Below are 22,903 nucleotides of genomic sequence, written 5' to 3' on the forward strand. Positions count from 1 at the left end.
TGCTCCAATTTCCAACTGCTTCCTTGTTTGTTGGTAGTTATGTATGCGTGAAACCATGTGTGTAGGAAATTACATACCGTTGGAAATATGGCTTACATGAGATTTGCATAAAATATCTCTATATAAACAGTTGATCAATCAGTCCATTCAACAACTGGGGGAATTTGGACTCTTAGAGGCTTCAGTTCTCAGGCTCAGAGTAATTACTCATTTTAGCGTTTGGAGCAGATGATTATCATAAAGCAACAACAGTCGTTGCGGTTTAGGTTATCCCCTGTGGATGCCAATTGTGTCCCAGGTAGGACGATGTACCTAGAATGACAGTGATAAATAGTGATGTATTGATATTATCATCAATCCATTCTTCTGAAAAGCCTTTTTTAGCGCTGTCCTTTAGAAATATCATCTTGTAGCTGGAATAACTTTCATCCTTCTGATGAAGTTGCAGCAAAATTTGCATGTCTTGAAAGAATGAATCTTTTAAAACATGCAAATTTTGCAGCATCCTCATCAAAAGGATTAAAATGCATCTCGGTGTGTAAAAGCATCTTAGTAATGCCCACCAAAGATAATTTTTTAAAGATATTTAGCAACCAAATAAAAAAAAATCCCACGTTGTGACGGCAAAAATGTAGAAAAAACCTAACCATGAAGAATAAATATCTGCTTTTCTTTAAATAAATATATAAATAATATATTTTTAACGGTTTGTTTTCAATTTTTTTGCCTTCACACCATGCATATGCGGTTTATTTATTAACTAACCAAATACATATGCTCTCTACGAGGTAATTTGATCAAGATTTTTGTTACTGCTACGAAATATCTTTTCTCTATTTTAAGATTATTTTCTATCTTTTTAGTTTAATAAATATATGTTCTACTCACCTTTGCTACATATTTATTTACTTATGCACATCAACCCTTTCAATTTGGTTTGAGTATTTATTAAGTACTTCTTTTATCCTGAATATTAATGTAATGAATATGGCCTCTAGGTAGAGCTATAGTCTACAGGAATATTATTGTAATGTTTTACCTCTTTTCTCTCCCTCTCCCTGACTCCCCCTCCCTCTCTCTTGGTTTTAATGGTTTGGCAGAGATAATGTGAGAATTACAGATAATCTGTGTTTATTCCCACGAGACAATCACATTGCGTGCCTGTTCATTATGCAGTATGCCACGACACGCAGACAGAGTCCAAGTCAATTACACAATAAAGTCATTTAGAGAGATGATTATACTACACGACTCATAACATTTCTACAAAAAAGCATATTTGTATTCTCATTCTCTTCTGGATTAATAAACATCCTTGTTCATAGTTTAATCATATTACTTTACATTTTACAGAATTCATTTAATGCACCTGATCATGTCGTGTGTAAATTAATGCGTCACTGTCTTTTTAAAAGGCAGTGACATGTGGCTACACCTCCACTCCTCTTCTTATTTTGCATATGATGTCACTGTGGCTTCCCTCAGACCTTCGACAAATGATGTGAGCCTCTGTGTGGTGTTCCTCCTCTTTACCTTCCTCCCTTTCTCTCTCTCTCTCTCTCTCTCTCTCTCTCTCTCTCTCTCTCCCTCTCAGTATCTCCATTCTCCACATTGTACTCCGCATCTCTCTTCATGAGCAGAGGAGCTGCCGGTGAGGAAACTTGACTCCTCTCTTTTCTTTCTTTCTTTCTTTCTCTTCTCTCTTTCTCGTTTTCTCTCTTTCTCTCTCTCTCATCCTCTAGCAGCGATGTAGTCCTCTCTCAAACTTTAATATCTTTTTGGCAATGAAGCCTTGACTGACATCAGTCACTCCATCTTTCTGGACATCTGTGGATTCCTTCTTTTCTTCTTTTGGAGCTTTTTGCCCTGTTTCCAAACCCGCCTCATTTCTTCCGTCCCGTCACGTGTTCGCGTTTGGACCATGGCCATGAAGGAAATTGTACTCCCCATCAGTGAGGTGTCCAGCCCGTACCCGGAGATCGTGGAACTCAACGTCGGTGGCCAGGTGTACGTCACCAAGCGTTCCACCTTGGTCAGCGTGCCTGACACCACTCTCCACACCATGTTCACCCGCTACACCCCGCAGGAACTGCCCCGCGACAGCCGTGGGCGCTATTTCATCGACCGCGACGGCTTCTTGTTTCGATACGTTCTGGACTTCCTGAGGGACCGCCAGCTGGTGCTCCCCGAACACTTCCCGGAGCGAGAGCGTCTGCAGCGCGAGGCCGAACACTTCCAATTGGGGGAACTGCTGAGGCTTCTAGGGCCACGTGTAGCCAAGCAGGGGTCGCTAAATGACGAAGGCTGCCAAAGCGACATCGAGGAAAGTTCCCAGAGTAGCGAGTTGGTGACTCGAACCGGAAACAGTGCCACCCATCACGCCACGTCCTCCTATGCCCTGGACAAGAGGTCAGGGTTCATTACCATTGGTTACCGGGGATCGTATACAATGGTGAGGGATAACCAAGCAGATGCTAAGTTTCGGCGCGTGGCACGGATCATGGTGTGCGGCCGTATAGCTCTAGCAAAGGAGGTGTTCGGGGACACTCTCAATGAGAGTCGAGATCCAGACCGTCCTCCGGAGAAATACACCTCACGGTTCTACCTGAAGTTCACCTACCTGGAGCAAGCGTTCGATAGGCTGAGCGAAGCCGGGTTTCAGATGGTGGCCTGCAACTCTACAGGAACTGCTGCTTTTGTTAACCAGTACAGAGATGACAAAATCTGGAGCAGCTACACGGAGTACATCTTCTTTAGTAAGTGATGCCACCTCTCACAGTCCTACCTGATCTGCTTTCTAATTTCCTTTTCACCTACTGCAGTGCTTCCCAGCCTTTACTGAAGGAACGGTGTCATATGTTTCAAATGTTTGCACTTCATTTTATGCACACATTGTATTCTATTGAGATACGAATTTGCAATGAGAGATTGTTTGAAGAGAATTTCACTCTCTGCTGACTGCACACAAGTAAAATAGAAACAAAGTGCGAATAAGATTCAGTGTTGAAGAAGTACCTTGAATTTGAGAAAAGGTTTGATAACACATTCATGGCGATTCGTAAATAATTCATATGAATTCCTACAATCCTATTTGTGAACGATCAGTTTTAGAATGATCAGATTTTGCACCATTGACGTTAAGTTTAGGGGCGGTGCTTCATTATTGCATTGTTCTAATAATTTTACATCGCACAAGTTTATACATATTGACCACCATGTTACATAGTTATGAACTAACAAATTATTACGTGTGTTTTCCTGCAAAGTTAATTTGAGAGCAGAATAATTATTCGCATAAATTTGCATTTTGCTTTATGATGGCTTTGTTCGAATCATTTTACATTTTAATACGATTCACATCATACAAATTTGCACTTATTGGCCACCTCGTGAAATAGTTCTGAACTTACGAAAAATGACGTGTGTTTTTTTATCACCGTTTTGTCAATTCGAGACAAAAATACTTTTTACATCGCAAACCAATCGATTTCTTACGTTTAATTTAATTTCTTAATTTAATTTCTTAATTTAATTTCTTATAGGTTTAATTCAACATTGCATTAACATGTGGCTTTTAAATATTTTTTCAGCGAAAAAAATATATTCTTTAATGTTTTTACAACAGTTTTGTTGATGTTATCTATAATTGAAATCAAGTATGTTTGGCGACCCCCTGGTTGGGAAACCGATCTATTCTACTTTCCATCTTTTAGAACAGTTTCTTACATCATTCCTATAGTAGGTTCACTTTAAACTCACTCACACTTCGATATGTGCAGACTTTGATGCTGTAATTGACTGCAGTCCATGTAATGTGTGTCATAACTGGGACATCGTGTGCCTCAGGCCTCCCAAAACTGAATTGAGGAAAGATACTACACACCATAATCCCACGCACCGATTCTACCCAATCACAAAGAAGCCCAGTAGATCAAAGCTTCCATAATAGCCAATGAGATTTGGGGCTCATCGTTTATCCGTTGATTTTTATTGGCCGTCTCTGTTTTGTCATTCTTAAGCGTTACTGACAGGCACTAATCCACTGCAGGCCTCATCTGACAGCATTAGACTTGTCACCCATAATGCATTGCAGCGTGCGGCTTTTTACTGGGCTGATGGTATTGTGGTTGGTCCAAACCGCTAGCTGATGTGATTGATTTGTGATTTTAAAACTTAACATTAAATATGTATGCCCCTCAAAACCTTTTTTTACATTTCAGCGTGTTCAAGCGGTGTTTGTGCACTTGTGTGTTTAAGCTGAGATAAGCCGCAGCTGGGTGAACAGGTAGAGAAGTGTGGAAACATGGTGATAAGAAAAGACAGATGGACAAAAGTAGCGGGAGAAAATCTCACTTTGGTAGACTTGAGAAAGGTAATAAAACTTCAAAAGCTAATCCACCCACTGCATACTGCAGATAGTGTATGCATGTGTGTTTGTGTGTGTGTGCGTGTTTGTCTATGATTCTCTATGACTGTGTGTAGTGTTCATACTTTCGTGTTTTTAAAACCGTGAAGTACTTTATTAGCATATGTAGCATTTTAAATCGATTTGGCTATGCATAAAATGTTATGTAAAAGTATTGGGGTATATATATAACATTGGGTAGTATATATGACATTTTTTTATTTGCTTGTTCATATATAGAACAAATGGGGAGAAAATCAAAGACAAAACACATGTGCAGTATATAAAATGTTATGCCAAAAAGCAAATTCTGTCTTCGTTTATTCACCCCATCATGGAAAAAACAACTAGTAGGATGTACTTAAAATTGTGTTATTGAAAACTGTGTGCAAACATTACGGAAATTCAGAAAAAATAAGTTAATCCTACTAGTTGTTTTTCTCAGTGCATGTGTCATTTCAAATCTGAATGAGTTTCTTTTGCAAAACAAAGAACAAAAGAGATATTAGAAGATTTAGAACATTGGTAACCAAACGACCCCATTGACTTCTATGATGCAAACAAAACCACTCAAACATTTCTCAAAATATCTTCTTTTGTATTCACCAGCAGTTATATACACGTTTCGATGATGAGGGTAAATAAGTATTATTTTTCTACATATTATTATCTTTTGATAGATCCTCTAAAATGTCCCTTTACTTCAATTTGTTTTGTTTACTTGCGTTGGCTTTAGGTATTTTAACAAAACAACTTGTCTTATTTGAAACGCATTAAGAATTTGTTATTTGCAGTGCTCTCTATATTTTACTCTTTTCTTAATATTTTATTTTTTCTCTCTTTCTCTCTCTCTCCCTCTGTCCCCCTCTATCTCTCTCCTCCCCTCTCTCTCTCTCTCTCTCTCTCTCTTCTCTTCTCTTCTCTTCTCTTCTCTCTCTGTCCCTCCCTCTCTCTCTCTCTCTCTCTCTCTCTCTCTCTCTCTCTCTCTCTCTCTCTCTCTCTCTCTCTCTCTCTCTCTCTCTCTCTCTCTCTCTCTCTCTCTCTCTCTCTCTCTCTCTCTCTCTCTCTCTGTCTCTCTGTCTCTCTCTCTCTCTCTCTCTCTCTGTCCCTCCCTCTCTCTCACTCTCTCTCTCTCTCTCTCTCTCTGTCCCTCCCTCTCTCTCACTCTCTCTCTCTCTCTCTCTCTCTCTGTCCCTCCCTCTCTCTCTCTCTCTCTCTCTCTCTCTCTCTGTCCCTCTCTCTCTCTCTCTCTCTCTCTCTCTCTCCCCCCTTCTCCCCTCTCTCTCTCTTCTCTTCTCTCTCTCTCTCTCTCTCTCCCTCCCTCTCCCCTCACTCTCTTCTCTCTCTCCCCTCACTCTCTTCTCTCTCCTCTCTCTCTTCTCTCTCTCTCTCTCTCTCTCTCTCTCCCCCCACCTTACATATGGTCAGTTTATATTGCAGACTGTGGTGTGTGTGAGAATCTGAATGTGTGTTTTTGTGTCGGTTCCATTAAAGCTGACTATAGCCGTGCCGGCGACAGGCTCGTCATTAAAGCTCAGTGTGACGTGTGTCTGCCCGCAGATGAATCCTCACTGCTTCCTCATCTAATCTCTGACAGGATGATAATCACAGCTATGGATGCTTTGAGGAAAGCCACAGACGAGTCTCAACACGCCTAAGGGGTGTACTGTACAATATTCACAAGTTAACATAAGAATCCCCTCACTGCCCTGAAGGGGCATTCACACGCATTGATTTTCATTGACAAAGTGACTGGAAGTCAATCCGGTTAATGAGAGTTAGCCATGTGAACAACACTGTCTGTTGGCGATGTGCCCAGAGAATTCAAGAGCAGTTTATTTAGTGGAGGTCATGTGAAGATGAAGAAGTCTGTGATTTCTTTAGTGATTTTTGCGAGTTGAAATAGTATATTTTTATAAGATGTTTTGTTTCACGCTTTCTGTGGATTCCCACTGGTATTATGTTGTCGATCTATATGGTTTGATATATGCTAAAGCCAGAGTTCACCTGTCAGTATGTTGTGAATGTGTGTTTCTCTCTGTGGTTTTGACTGCGGGTTTATGTGAATGTGTCTGAAGGTTCTTGCCGGACAAATCAAACCTATGATTGGAAAGGCACGATGGTCTTGACACGCAAAGAACTCAAAATAAATCTCTGTCACACCTGACGTCGATCCCTTCGTCCTCCAAACGTCTGGCACGGCGGATGTAGAATCAGTCATTCTTCTGATGAACTCCGCTGGTGCTCTCGAGCGAAACAAAAGTTCACAGGAAAATAGCTTTGTCTCGTTTCATCTTCCTCTTTGATGTTCCGTTATTGTTAGGCTCTTCAGTCTGACTAAACAAGCTGCGATGGATTGTGACGGATGTTTGTTTTTAGGAAAATAGAGGAGACCGTTGTAATTTTCATTGTGTGTTTACAAAGTCGAGCTGCTTCTAGAAGTTAACCAGTCTTCCGCAGGGCCTTTTTATATTGAACTCAAACTCAAAACAATGTGATGAGGTGGTTAGATCAACGTCTGTCTGTGTTATCGTATATAAAGCAGGACACTGCAGAAAGGACAGATCAAGGTCGGGTTTATAGATCAGACCCGCATGAATATTTATACAAATCGGTTCACATATTCAACATATATAAACTGATGTAACGCTTAGCTACATTGGCATAAAATAATCAGTCAAATGAGTTGATGTGAAAATATATTGTGTAAACTTTTACAATCCTTTGATTCACATTTTGTCACAGTTCTCTCAGCGTCTGTCTTGATTTACAGGCATGTAATATAACGTCATTAGAGGGAGAGATGAGCTAAGCGTAGCTCGATTACAGTCGCTCATTTGTCTCTTCAGAGCTCAGGGTGGATGTGATGTGTAAACACTGATGATGTTCTGTCATTGTGCTCGAAAGGTTTCGTCACGTAAACAAACGACTGCTGAGAATGAGAGATTACAGTCACAAAATTACTTGAGCGTGAATTCGCACTGTGAAAATAACAGAGGATAACAAACTCAAAGCCCCATACCAAAGAGATTAATAGCTCCATCAATGCATAATCAGAACGATATTAGTCACATATTGTGTCGGTCTGAGTTATTGTGTACTCGGTTTCGTGCTTTTGTGTGTCTGAAAAAGAATCAAGAAGCCGAGAAAATACAAATAAAGGCTCTAGTGAGGGTATGTGTAGCATCTGTGTAACCCTCATTCCATAAAAGTTTTTGGTAGCAATAAGAGGAAGTAAAGTAACCTGCAATTTTATGTTTTAAACAGAGATGGCGATAGGGAGGCAAGTTATGTTTTCAGTTTTAATATGAAGTAACGCCAAAAAAAATCGAATCATAGTTCATGTAAAAAAAAAAATTGTACATTTTATTCACTTTTTGTATAATTCCTAATTGATATTTGATCTTATGGATCTGTTAATATTAATTGGTGCACAAGGAACATGAACACCAAACAATTATACTCAAATTAACTAACAATAGCAAAGATTAAAAAAAGTTGTAAATGTATGTGGTTAATTGTTAGCTAATGATTACAAATTCGTGACATAGTTCGTTGACACAAATTTCCCCCTTTTTCGTGTCACTAGGCAGAACTTCTTTTGTGTCACTTAGCACGACGTTCAACCTTATGTATTTTAATTCGATGGATCTTTATGTATAAACATAAATCAACGCAATCCGATGGGAATTCCTACCTATTTTACGTGATGGCACATCTCATTTGTACGTTTTGACTTTGTCCCTGTGACGTGAGGTTTAGGGGGCAGGGTTAGGGAGAGCCTTAATAAGTGCTTTGACAGTCCGTTTTGCCAAAATTAGCCTTTGTGCCTGTGATTTTGGGGTAAGGGCTTTCTTATAGCCACCTCGTGAAATATGTGAAATTTTCCTGTGAAATCAGTTCATAAATATTTAAAGGTATATATACACAAGCGTTCTGTATATATGCTGACTGACACGATTAAAGGGGGAATTCAAGTCCTGCTGTGAGACTGGGTTGCTTTATTGTTAACACATACTGAATATATTCCTTTAAAGGGATTATTTGACTCACCTTAAACGAATATTATCGTTTGCTTTAGATGTTGTACTATGTGTATACACGATTTAAGGTTAAAAAACGCTGTATTTTCACATACCCTGCATGTTTGTATCTCCTCTTTGCTCTCTAAAACGCGCTGATATTTTACAAAGCTCATCGCTCTGAAAAGTGAGTTGTGCTATGATTGGCCAGGTCACTAGTGCGTAGTGATTGGTCGAATACTGGACAAAAATGTAACGCCTCTTACCATATTCGGAACATTAGGCTGCGCCGGCGACGGTACAATTACATTTACAAGACCGCCCACCTTACTTGCGTTTCAGGCATGTCTGCGTGAGCATTGGCTTTTAGATAGAATGCATCTTTTGTTACGACACTTAAATTTTTGCAATTTTACTTTTCTGATACATGCATGGGCAACTTATAACACACCAAAGACACAGAAAAACACGTATTTCCGCCACATGACCCCTTTAAGAACCATTCCCTTTAAACCAACAATAGTTTCAGTAAAAACTAACACTTGGTGACTTTATTTGTGTTTATTTAAACTGAAGCTTAAAAATCCGATACTGTCAGTTTTATCTATGACTTTCAGAAAAGATGCTTTTAATCACAAAGTTTCCTCCATCCTCTGGTGAACTTTAGAAAACTCTGGATTCCTCAGGGTTAATAAGAATATTCAAAGTGACAAAAAAGATTTAAAGGAACAGGAGGAGCGGTGTGACAGAAGAGCGGATGATAAGCTAATGTTGCCCTGCAGGTGTACAATTGTGCCGCTTCCTCTATAGAAAGGGCGTACATGGCCTGAAAAGAACATTGTGCTGTAAAATTAATCGTTCTCCCACTATCCCAAAAATCTGTTTTTTTCTCAATGTGAGCGTTTGTAATCATTCTTCTGAACTGGGTTGTGATATTTCCGCAGCCTGATGCTCTTAAGCTTTTGTGGGAGATAGTATTACATTGTTCAGATGAGAGTCAGTTTAAAGAGATTTGTCAGGTTGCGTTTTCTGTATATGTGCTACGAGTAAAGAAAAATACACACCGCCTCTGAAACAAAATTGCAGGGTGCTTTACCTACTTATCTTTACGTGTGTTGAAGTCAAATGACATTTCCCACAAAATCATACTCGACGTTGTACGTGTACCGCGGTGAATCAGGGTAAGGACACAGTTCACCGTAAAGCTGTTGTGTGGATGGAGACATCTTCGTCATGTCCTGATCTCTGATCTATTAAACTTTCCCACATCACACTATCGTTTTCCATTAAAAAGCAAAACCCTATGAATAAAATAATAAGGAGAAGACTTATAAAGCAGGTGAGCACTCCCCCCGGTTGTAATTAACAGAAGAGAGATAAGAAAAAACGCTTGGATTTCTGTCCACTGAATAAAAGGTAGAAAGCTTCTACGAAGAAATAAATGTGTTACGGTGAAGTCATTTAGGAAAAGAAAGAAACGCTGTCTTCTGTGAGACGTGCTCGGTCTTCACGATGAGCTCTAATCAGTGTCCACTCCAGCAACTATCAAAATTATTTAAGTGGAAAATATAATAGAATATTTGTCTGTGGGACATAATAAATTACTGCTGTAAACTTCACAAAATAATATTTTCTCCCAGGTTTAGATGCAGCAGTGACATGACTGTTATCTGACTGCTGCAGGCTGTAGTTTATCTTACAGGCAATATACAAATATGTACTGTAGTTTTTTCACTATATTATCTGAGTTTCTGTACATGGCACCACTATACTGTATCTTTGTCAAGAAAGTACCGAATTATTATATGTATATAAGTAAAATAGTTAAATATAAGAAAACTGTTTAATAGCATATTTACACAATCTTTGTATCATTTTTATGTATTGGCTATAATTTAATTCATAAGAAATAAATCATAATTCATATCTGCATCCGTGTGTATTGGTACGCCTTCTGTAAAATACAGAATAAAACTATTAGTTTAGGATGAAACAATTGTTGGAACTCCCAAACATATTTTCAACATTATTTAGTCACAATTTAACTTAAAAGCTATATATGTATTTATTTAGTTTTGAGAGAAAATAAAACAGTTTCTGTTCTGTCAAGTCAAGAGAAGAACCGAATGTGTTTAAATACAGTGTGTAAATAAGTTTAGTAAAAAGATAAGTGCTATTTTTGTATGGTAATATTACCTGTGATTATTATCATAGCTATGCTCACTGGATTTGTGTTTTTCTGTCCTTGGGCTTTTCTCTGGAACTGAAGGACAAAGTGTTTGTCAACAGGTTAAGACATTTTATAACAATTTACTTCAAAGGTGATTTAGTTTGTTTTGGTAATATTACCTGATTCCTCTGAGTTTGGCTTTGGAGGCTTACTTTCAGGAACCAAGTGCTTGGTTTTTGGTTTGGTTGTTGGTTTAATTGTTGTTACCAAGTCTACAGAGGCACTGCCATCATAAGACACAGACATTGCAAAATACTTAACACATGATAGTGAAAAAAATATTTGTTTATTTTTAGTGTGTAAGTCTGCCTTTAAGAGATGATCCTTCAGCTCAAAATTCTGCCTAAATTTGTATTATTATTATTATTATTATGCTCGTTTTGAATATAATAGCATTTACCTCATTTTAGGATTCTTATGAAAAGTAGGCGTTCTGTAAAAATAGTGTTTATTAATATATACGTTTAGTTGAAGGTAAAAAAATTCTGTTACAATACATATATAAAGAATCATAATAATTATGATGATTAATAATGAATGTATTCTCTATGGTAATATTACCTGACATTATTTTCAGTGCTTGGCTCATTTGTTTTGAGTTTTTCTGTCACCAGACTCTTTTCGGAAACTGAATGATTAACATAGGGTTTATTTAAGAAATATTTAAAACTTTACATGTTATTATTTGATTTGGCAATATTACCTGTTTTTGGAGTGCTTGGCTTTGGAGATTTGGTTGTTTTATACAGGTTGACAGAATCACTGCCATCATAAAACACAGACATTGCAAAATACTTAACACATGATAGTGAAAAAAATATTTGTTTATTTTTAGTGTGTAAGTCTGCCTTTAAGAGATGATCCTTCAGCTCAAAATTCTGCCTAAATTTGTATTATTATTATTATTATGCTCGTTTTGAGTATAATAGCATTTACCTCATTTTAGGATTCTTATGAAAAGTAGGCGTTCTGTAAAAATAGTGTTTATTAATATATACGTTTAGTTGAAGGTAAAAAAATTCTGTTACAATACATATATAAAGAATCATAATAATTATGATGATTAATAATGAATGTATTCTCTATGGTAATATTACCTGACGTTATTTTCAGTGCTTGGCTCATTTGATTTGAGTTTTTCTGTCACCAGACTCTTTTCGGAAACTGAATGATTAACATAGGGTTTATTTAAGAAATATTTAAAACTTTACATGTTATTATTTGATTTGGTAATATTACCTGTTTTTGGAGTGCTTGGCTCTGGAGATTTAGTTGTTTTAGCCAGGTTGACAGAATCACTGCCATCATAAAACACAGCGATTGATGGAAAACACCATCAAGATCAAATAAAACATGGTTTTTACTACTATGCATAATTTGGATCTACATTTACGTCTTTAAAATGCAGATTATACAAAGTTTTTTCTTTATTTCATTAATAAAGCTCTTCATTTCTTTCACCTTTTTAGAGAATCTTTGAAACCGGTTAATTCCAGTTTTAAGCAGAATGTTTTGTACAACACCGGTTTATTTCCTATTGAGAAAGAAAATAGGTTAACATTATTAAAGTGATCAGTGCAAACGGATGGTATTTCATTAAAAAGACTTACCCAATAAGAAAGTGGATTGATTGATCAACACAAAACAGAGAATCCAAAGGAAGCCCATTATTGAGAGATGCTTCAGCTCAACAGCAGAGTTCACAGAAAATCACACGAGAATGTGTGAAGCAAATGTTGATGATAAACTGTGCGGTTGGAGCATTTTACCACAAGCTAGTGTGCAAAGGTAACTGTGATGTTACTGATTTGAAGTTGCCTTTATAGAGAAGCTGTTCTCTGTTTCTACATTTTATGTTAATATGAACACATGATACGAAAAATATTAAAAATTTACCTATTAAACGTTTTACACAAACATGATAATAACTTTTTGATAGAAAACAACTTTTTGTACCTTTTTTATACTAAGTGTAACAGAGCCTTGAATAAAGTTTGTAATAGAAAGGAAGTGAAAACAGCATAGATGTATCATTTACAGTTTGTTCCAGCTCGGCGGATGGAAGCGAGAAGCGTTAATCACGGACATCTGTGTCAACCCAAATATCTCATCAGAAATAAACGCTTCTCTCCGCTGAGGGTTGCAAGAGAAAATGAGAGCTCGAGTGGAGAGACGATGGAGATGTCTACGGGTGTGATTATATGGTGAAACACAATATGTTTACACGGTTTTGATGCTTATTATTTCTAGGACCCCAGAGATACTGAAGCACATGGGCACGTCTGCTGTTTTCTCTGCACAGGTTACAGAGCCGTGGCTGATTATCATTTATATATTGTGTTTATGGTGTATATAGATAGATTATCATATACAGTATATATTTATATATATATGCATACACACACACCTAAAATATAATTCATACATAGACATAATAAAGAAATATATAGTATTATAATATAGAAAAGGTTATTTCATGAAACCTTAATAAACATGTATTTTGTCTCAGGTCCTAGTGTCAGTTTCACAATGTCATCAAGATAAACACTCCAATACTCCTGCACAGCAGTAATTGCATCTTTTTATCATGGTAATCACGATTATCTCACAATCTACATCAATCTTTTGCATTACCCGCCAAATATTTTACTTGTAACCCGCTCGCGAAGGTCATTTGCTGTAGTTCTCATGCCCTGATGCTTGGCCTGCCAGCTGACGGCTAGACTCCTGTAATCTTGAGTTTCCCCCGTGGCTTTATGGATGTATTGAATTCCCTATCAGATTTTGCCTCTCTTCAGTCCTCTTCTATTCCTTCTGCATGTCAATTATATCAGCATTGTGTTCGGCTTGCCTTTTTTCTCTCATTCCAATAATCCATTTCTCTCCAGGCAAAGGTCAGGGTGCGTTCAGTTGTGGCAGCTTGGCACTGCGGAGAAATGCTAAACAGAGACACACGGGACGGGTGGAATTTCATTCCTGCAGTCTTTCAACAGCAAATGCTGAAACTTAGCTTGCTGTCCTTGGAATCAAATCGAAACAAAATTAAAATAGGACCTATTTTCTATTATTGAGCTCTCGCTCAACTTCACTATGACTCTCTTTTTTAAAATCTGAATATGAGCACAGAATGTCCTCACCCTGAGCTTTCTAACCCTGTTTTGGTCTGCTGGAATGAATTGATCTTTATTTCACCGAAGAGGAATGATGGATAATCCTGTGCTCCTCTGCCAACAGTGTTCTGACAGCTGGGATGATAATTAACATTTTCTGAAGTCATTATCCAACCTTAATCTGTGTGCTTTTACACACATTAGAATAAAACTGCTGGCATTTCGTCTGTTTGTATACTTTGTAAATATGTAAGATATGTGTATGTGTATTTGTTCAAAAGAGATACATACCTTAAAGTCCCAGTGAAATATAAAAATAACAATGCCTATTTTTTCATGAAATATTGCAGCATTCATTGTTGTAAATAGTTAATTAATTTGGCTCATTCTCTTCTTAAAATTTGTGTGCCCTCATAATCTTTAGATAGATTCCTTCCTGAAATGACAATCCATCCTAAATGACGCATCTTAGACGGCTTTGGCGGAGCATCCGTTAACTCCTCCCCTTCAACTGTCAGTCTGCTGCCAGTTACAGACGAAAAGCCACACCCACTATTTTTCTCATTAGAAATAACAAAGCCGGGAAATGCATCAAAATACGGAAATAAAAACGATTGCAACTTCCCGTTCACAAGGACATTAAAGGGATACTTCACTAAAAAAAATCGTTCATTATTTACTCTCCTTCGAGTTGTTACAAATTTGTATACATTTCTTTGTTCTGAAGAACACAGAGAAAGATATTTGGAAGAATGCTTAAAACCAGACAGATTTTGCCCCCCATTGACTTCCATAGTAGGAAAAGTGCCCCAGAAATGTTTGCTGTCCAACATCCTTAAAATGTCTATTTTTTTGTTCAACAGAACAAACAAAATGATAAAGTAATGTTTCCTACAATGGGGGGCATGATCTGTTTGATTATAAGCATTCTTCCAAATTTCTTGATAAACTATTATTAAACTAACTCTAAGTGTACAAACAATTAGGCCCATAGGCGGATTGGCCATCTGGCAATTCTGGCAAATGCCAGAGGGGCCGCGGACCATTTTTTAAAATGTGAGCCGGTCCGGTTTTTCCAAATATATAAAAAATTAGTTTTTACAGGCCAACAGCGCATAAGAGTTTTCCCGGTGAGCTGTTGATCAATGTGGGCCGGCCCACTGTGGGGATATAAAGAAATAGGAACAATAATTGTTTTATTTTGCTTTATTTAGCTGTTGTTATTTCTGTCTCCCAGTGGTTTAGTGCACCAGCGGTAACAACCCCTCATCAACGTAAAGAGATTGACCAATCAAATTAAATAAAGACAGGGAGACCAAGTAAACTCTCAATCAAACTAAAGAAGACAGTACTTTCATTCAAACAAATTGAAGGAGGCAGAACTTTTTTTATTAAGCTTTAAAGTAAGCTACTTACGTATTAATTCCAATGAGTGAATATTTTCTCTTTTCTCGATTTACAAAACGCTAACTTTTTAAGACTTATATAATGTTGATCTTGGACTTTATAACCAATGTAAAATAACATTTGTTAGCAAAGTCTTGGTGTCATGGTCAGTTTAACTACATTACCTTACATTACATTGAAATGTTTAGGCAGGCTTTTATGTCATTTTGATTTCTAATTGTTGCTTAGACTTTTATGTTTAATGTTTTATTTACTTTGCGAGGTGGCATGAAAGGTCTTAGAAAACATTTACATTTATACATTTTTGTGCAACAGTGTGTTGTTGTGTTATGTTGTGTTGCGAGCTGGGTTTTGTGGGCCGCTCCTGCCGAAGAAATCCAGGGCCAGTTTTTACTCCCAGCCCGCCCCTGATTAGACTTAGACATATATAGACACGACACATAATACAGAAGAATGAGAGAGAGGGTTTGAGGGAGAGAGACAGCATAGCAATTATAACGGTTTAAGTTCCTAACATCAGTAAAACAGTCACGTTTTAAAGCTTTAAAACGGGCTCGACTTGATAAAATCTGACCAGAATACATCGCATTTTCTCAGTGTGCAAGGCAACCGCCCAGATCAGCGTGGGAAGAAAGTTCAGATGATGTTTATCAAAGTTCCATGAAAGTAAGGCCGCTGCCAGGTGTCCCAGGTTGAGACAAAGCGACAAAGTCCAGCTCCAAGGACCGCTCTGTCGGGTCTGACGAGTGATCCAAGAGATGTTTTTAGATGAAGTAGAAGAAGAGAGGGTGTGCTTTTCTTGGTCGATATTTAACTTCATGAAGGGAATGCCATATCCATATACATTAAAACCATTATTCAGCAGGCTTGAATATAAGCAAGTTGTAACCCAACTAATATATCTGCATAGGTGAAAGCAGGTTAATGTTACACAGAGAGAAAAGAACAATAGATATATACACATGGAGCACTTTGTTTGTGGCACATAATAAGAATTTTTGTTGGGCGTTTTAGGGATGTCAGATCCTTTGTAGAGCCACATGGTCATCCTCCCGAAGATATTAATTTGACGTCAGAGAAGTTCTTCTGGCTAGCATCAGATGGGGGAGGAGGTGATATGGTTTTAAATGCGTACCGATAACAAAGGGGGCTCTGGAACCTCTGGAGAGAAGATGGTCATAAAACTTTAGAGAAGACTCTACACGAACATAGACACAGCAACATTGTCCAACCAGTGAAAGATGATGGGTGTTTAACAAAATATGTTGACAATAGTCATTTTTTCTGATTTTACTAATTCAATTACGTGACACGAGTAACACAGAAATGACATTTGCTGTAAATATTACTATCAAATGCATTTCGTTGTTGTGAAACAGTGAAAGGAATTAATGAACGCATTAATGAGATCTTTTCGAAATAATATTTTCTTTTTTGAATAATTTTTCAGAGCGTAGATGACAGACACCAAAAAATCTATATAGACCACTTTGCAATATGTAACATCGGTTCAGAAGAACATCCATTTTTTCACTTTTTATTTTATTGGTATTTCTTACATAAAGAGTTTAATTTTTTTTTAACATTTTGATTTGGTTATAAATGTTCTGTTGGCTGTATTTTGTTTAAACATTTGTGCAGTGCCAAAACGCCTTTTTTACATCATCCAAAGTGGTCTATATAGATCTTATATATTGCTGCTGTCCTTCTGAAACATTACATCTTCATATTTCGTTATTTTTGTTCATAAACATTATTATTAGTCACCTTAAAAACACTCATCACTTGGTTTTGCAAATGTCTAACCAATAAAAAGTATTAAAAAGTGCTTGTCAACTTTGACATGACAGCAACATTGAAAAAGTATTTTCTTTCATTTCCTGAAAAACAGCAAATTTCATCAAATGATGTTCCAGAAGGACAGCAATGATATACATTTTTATATATCGTAAAAATAAATACTTTACATATTCAAGCATAGACAAAATATATGTACAGGTAGTATATCCAGACACAGACACAAATGGGATATTTGGCAAATGTTGTCAAATGAATACAAAATGATTGTGCTTTGTTAGCAGTTGAATAAATTTCAATGGTACATGGATTGTTAATCTCGATGGATCTCAATGTCTTCACCAAATTGAATCCATCTAGCAACACTAACTTGTTGACAACATACAGTCTTTATGCTTAAAAAGGGACAGGTCATATCTTTCTACACGTTTGAAATGATCTAGACTGATTTCAGACAGACCCGTGAACTATAAATTGAACCGAGGCTTTAGCATTCTATCTTCACTTCCTGATTTATCAGTCTGACCTCCATACGTCAACGCTCGTCGGCTGGTTTGGAGATGTTTTATGGTGGGATTTTTATGCCTGTAGAGCCGGCACACCTCACACCATCATTCATGTGTTCTTTTGCATTCATTAAACTCAAGACGGTTTGGTGTGCATTTACTCAAAGGCATGAAAGCCGTGGCTGCATTTCTTTGTACTGCAAATGTGTGAGGTAGCGGTAAGAAATAATCTACGACATGTGTAATTGTTTCCCGAGCGTGTTTTTTTAAGCCGTTCATTAGCCCGGGCGGCTCATTTGCTGGAAGCGCTGATAGTTATTACTGTTATGTGCGACAGGAATGAGTTTAGGAGACCGCCACAATTTCTTCCACTTTATGAGCAAATCACCATGACTAAATATTCATTTCTCAAGCACCGAATCACTGGAATGACTTTAGCAGCCAGTTTAATCTGGAATGACCAGATCCGAAGGACGTTCCTGAAGGTATCGAGCCTTTAAACGGCACTAATGTTGATTCAGAACGGCAGGGAAGTGTAGAGCCAACATCTGTTATAGGTTTAACAAAGTCACACAGCTCTCGACAGCTGCGTGTGACATCTCTTGACCTCGTATAATGGATAAACTGCTGTATAATTTACTGCGTGAAGATCACACATGCTTCTGTGAAAATCAGTGCGCAAATGAGGTTTTTCCAAACCAGTATTTGCGTCTGGTTGTTTGGTTGTTCATATCATCGTGCCATGGTTACAGACGGCTCCAAAACATCCATACAATTACACTAGAAAGTGGTCTGACCAGCGGTCAGATGCCAGAGTCCCAGAGGACCCGCTCAAATGATCTGTGTCCTGAAGAGAGAGCGATGGACTCTCTGTACGTCTGCATATCCACATTTAATCACCAATTAGCAGCTCCTCTGGATCACATTAAGAGAGCTGCTGAAGCGAGAAATTACAGCTGCCTCCCGTTTCTCTGCAAAACTGTATTCTTTCATCATTATCCGCTAATAGAGAGATTACAGATAAGAGTTTAGATGATGTCGGTCTGTTGTGTTTATGTTGTGAGACAGAACTTTGTTCTAATTGAATGTTTGACGTGTTTGTTTTGGAGCGGTGGCTTTATTATGTTGTCTGTTAACTCTGCATTGGATGCAAGCGAACAAACTGATCTTATAGGAGAACATTACTATTTTATAAAGTTGCGATTTTGAATGATTTGAACGATGTGTATTGTGCAAAAATAGACGTTTTTAAGGAAGACAAGACCCCACATCATCTGTGGCACAAAATCAGTTTTTTATTAAAATGTACAAATTTATACAAAGATTAAATCAAATAATGTATACAATAAGCCACCTAGAAAAATACTTTTTAAAATAAATGTTACAAAAAATTGTTTACAGCGATGCCTAACCATTTTTGGATTCATGTATGAACCATTTCTTTCTTTTTATAATCTAAAAAAGCTTTTTCCACTTTAACCTTTTGTTATAAAGAAAGGTTCTTCTTAAGTTTTTATTTAACCATTCAGCTTAAAATGGCTTTTCTGTGGGATCATGAAGTAACTTTTGTAAGCAGTGTTCCGTGAGATTGTTTTTTTTATTAAATACTGAAAAGCTTTAATAAAAAATAATTTGATGAAATGCCTTTTTGTGCATTTAATGCAGTAATTATTCAATTCAAAAGCTTTATTGTGTCTGTATTACTGCATCGACTTGTTTATGAGCAGCATTTTATCGGCCTACGGTCATTTTCCGGAGGTTTCTTTCCAGTTAGTATGCTTCCTAGTAAGCTGCCAGCTGTCAAGTTAGGCACTAAACAGCAAGACGGCAAATTTTGGAGCAGAGCCATTAGTTTATTTATTACTTCAATTAAAAAAATAGCTTAAATCTGTAGAATTGCAGCCAATGAGTGAAAAGAGACAAAACTATTGTGATGTTTCGCACATGGCAAAGACCAACATTTCATCCAGAAGTTTGTAATGTCGTATAGCTAAGTTTTGCTTTCTGTGTTCCAGGGCCTGCCTGCAAGTCAGCATCTCCTAAGCTTGATCGCGACGAACCCAAGTCTGAGAAACTGCTGGACAAGGCCAGTGAGAGCGGAGCATCGCTCAATGAGCTCTCCACCTCCAGCTCTGAGACCCATTCTGAAGCCACTTCGCCCCAGGACCACGAACCCATCTTAGTTTCACGCGGCGAGGTCGTTGGAGGTACAAGAGCCCCGTGCGGAGCCCTGCATTCTGTGTCCCGTCCTCCAAGCACTCTCACTCTGGGTCGACCGTCTAAGAAAGGCTCCTCGGTTCAGTGGATGGAGTTACCGGATAAGAGGAGGAACAGCGAGCTCTTCCAGTCCCTCACCAGCGGGGTGGGTATGCGGGAAAGCGGGGGGAGCGGTCTGACCCGCAGGAAGACACTGGAGAGGCCCAGCCCCGAGGAAGAAATGAAACAGTGTATCCAAGATTTCCGAAAGATCAAGATCCCCCAGGCGTTCCCAGAGCGCAAGCGCCAGTGGCAGTCTGAACTGCTTCAGAAGTACGGTCTATAATTTTTTTCAAAAATGATGTTTGTTTAGTGAACCCTTGAAGGCCTTGATACACATTGATAACCAGAACTTTATAACCAACTATTAGAAAAAATGTTGAGACTGGGAGTATGGGAATCGACCTAACTAAATATTTCATTTTGTTTGTGGAGAATTGTGAAGATTGACAGGGCAATTTATTTACTTTAGAAGAAAGTGAAGAAATTGGAAAAAGAACTCAAATATACCGCTCCGCTGTCCAGAGATCGTGTATATACTCTTGAACTGATTCCACCGTCTTTGGTGTCCGAGCCGAAGTGAATCCCCAATGTGTTCACTTGAATCTACAGCAGGGGTTCTCAACCTTTCTTGGTTCTTGACGAATTATGTTTTCAACTATTTATTTAGAATGAGATCCTTAAGTGTATATCTTAGAAAACTTCTTAATTATTGACTCTGTCGTGTCTCCATTTGTGTCTTATAACCCATTTTGGGCCAGCGCTGCTACACAAAGGGGAGTATGTCGTTCTCAAACTATGAAGTGCTGTTATGGTCTTTGGGTTTCAACTTTGGTCTGGGTCATGTGCCAATCCCTTCATTCTCTCTACCCCTTCTTGTCAGTCCACTGTCCTGTCTAAAAAAGATAAAAAGATAAGAATCAAAAAAATAAAATGTACATCGACTTAAAAAAAAGACAATTTCATTGAGATCCATCCCGCTGTTTTGAATATAAGAATTGTCGATCTCCTCTTCACTTAGTTCAGCCCCACATTAAGTGAACTATGCCTTTTAATTCATGTGGGTCTGTTATTGGTTTTTAAAAGTAAACCATAAATAAGATACAGAGAGATAACAAAGTATGATGACTCATCTCTCAGAATACAGGAGTCACCCGTGTCGATTGACAGTGATACAAGTACATTTGTGTCTTTAAACAAGACTTGTAGATGGCAAAAAGACATTTGTATCGTTTTTGTTAACACAAGAGATAAAAGGGATGGAGAAGTATTAATATCCAGGATTTTATTGGTAAAGTGCCATTGACAGAATCTTCATTCAGTACACCACGGTTTGGTTATACTAGTATGGCTACTGTTTTGAAACGGCATGTTGTCTCTGTAACACACTGTATGAGTTTATTTTTTATACGGCAGGTCTGATGGGAGCAACTACAGCAGAGAGATGATATTAAAATATATTGTTGTTCCGACTGTCATTCAGTTTGGTTCAGTACACTCGGCGAGGATGTGGCTGTCATTTCTGTACATGAATACAGAAATTCTGTACAAGAAGAGCTCATAAATTTCTCATAAATAACCAAACGGTTTGTGTACAGAATGAGAATGAAAGCCATGTTTAGCTGCAGCGTATGATTTAGGTGAAATGTCTTATCTGTTTCTTTTGACAACATGAATAGAAAAACATAGCTATATATTTGCTGAGATTAAATTAGAATGAGTTCTGCAATCATGTGTTTTACATCAGATCAGATTTGTAAATCAACAGAGATACGGTACACGGTATTATATGACAAAGCAAGTTTAAATTAATAAACTGGATTTGTGTAATAGGCCATTTGAACATCGAATTCCCATTGATTTCAGTGTTAAATGTTTTTTTCTGGATGTGTTTTCTTCTGGATGGCGCCTGAAATTGTTCCCTGGCTATACATGGCAGATTTTTGGGACATTTTGTTAAGTGGATTTCATTTTTAAAGTGGTTTGTGTTCATGTGTGCTGTCAATAAGCAGTCTTTTGTGTCAATTTATGGAGTAAATCGTAATATTATCAGGTTATTTTGAATCTAACAAAAGAAATAAAAACAGGAAATTTTTCACTATAAAGCGTTCCCCAGAAGGTTTGTTGTAGGTTCAAGACAACGGGTTTCACAGGACCCTGTTTGGTCTCCAGAATAGATCTGTAATGAGAAATCTTGCGTCTGCTCAACACAGACGAGCCAAGATTTTATAAGGAAAATACCAACAACTATTCCAAAATGTCGTTCCTCGTCATCTCTGGAAGGATCTATTGGCTTAAATGTCAGAAGTCAATAATGTCAGTGATGCATTTTCATCTTTACAAAGTAACGAATTTGAGAAGTAAGTAGATGGTAGCCATCCAGATGTATATGCACGTTTTTACGCACGTTTAAAGCACATTATTCTATAAATTCTGGTTTGAGATGTGACGTCTCGATCCCAGAACACAGGTTTGAAAAGCACAAGGCCCAGCTGACTCTGTTAGTCTAGAAACATGTTGAATGGGTTTAAATCATGACTTCATGTACTGTGAAACCAGAATTTGTAAAGACATTTGTTGTTATTTATTAGTTTTTCTCAATGTCCTCAAATAAAAGTGTCATGATGGGCAATCTATGTGGTCTTTAATTTCATTTACACTCGTAAATTGTGTTATTTTGTGTGTATTTACTTTAACGATGACTGAAAAGTTAATAATAATAAATAATACAGTAGTCAGAATACAGTACAGATGTGTTTTAGGAAATGCTGAATGTATTGTTCAAAACATTTAAAGGAACGATTTTTTACTGAAGTCCGATTATAAAGACATTTTTAAAATCAGGCATTATCAAGGTCAGCCTTTTTGAAGGACCCCTCTACACCTGCTCCACATGCTTTCAGGTAAACAAGACTACAAATGATCTTGTGAGTTTTAAAGTGTTTAATATATTATTTTAGTTAGCTTTGCTCCATCATCCAAACTGTAAGTTGTTTGGGAAATGTAACCAATATGTCTGTTCCCTACACTTATATTTACAATCATTTGGCATTATATAGAATATATTGTATTTAAATTCTGTGTTTCTAGACCAAGATGGTATAACAGTTCAGCCAAATCCTTAAGAGCTGGGTGAAGCATCTAATCCAGTTTACAGAGTATCACACTGG

At 37.5% G+C, this 22,903-nt stretch overlaps 2 protein-coding genes across 2 annotated transcripts; both read left to right on the forward strand.

Annotated features, from left to right (window-relative positions):
• The first annotated feature begins 1,489 nt into the window (after positions 1-1,489).
• kctd8 (potassium channel tetramerization domain containing 8) lies at positions 1,490-2,764 on the forward strand. The gene has a single exon (XM_056770458.1). The coding sequence runs from the start codon at positions 1,922-1,924 to the stop codon at positions 2,762-2,764; it is 843 nt and encodes a 280-aa protein (XP_056626436.1). The 5' UTR covers positions 1,490-1,921.
• Positions 2,765-4,261: 1,497 nt separating this feature from the next.
• Positions 4,262-22,352, forward strand: LOC130438521 (BTB/POZ domain-containing protein KCTD8-like). The gene is made up of 2 exons (XM_056770459.1): positions 4,262-4,372; positions 19,493-22,352. The coding sequence occupies exons 1-2, from the start codon at positions 4,324-4,326 to the stop codon at positions 20,017-20,019; spliced, it is 576 nt and encodes a 191-aa protein (XP_056626437.1). The 5' UTR covers positions 4,262-4,323; the 3' UTR covers positions 20,020-22,352.
• Positions 22,353-22,903: the final 551 nt, after the last annotated feature.

This window comes from Triplophysa dalaica, chromosome 16, assembly GCF_015846415.1.
Source record: "Triplophysa dalaica isolate WHDGS20190420 chromosome 16, ASM1584641v1, whole genome shotgun sequence".
Lineage (NCBI taxonomy): Eukaryota > Metazoa > Chordata > Actinopteri > Cypriniformes > Nemacheilidae > Triplophysa > Triplophysa dalaica.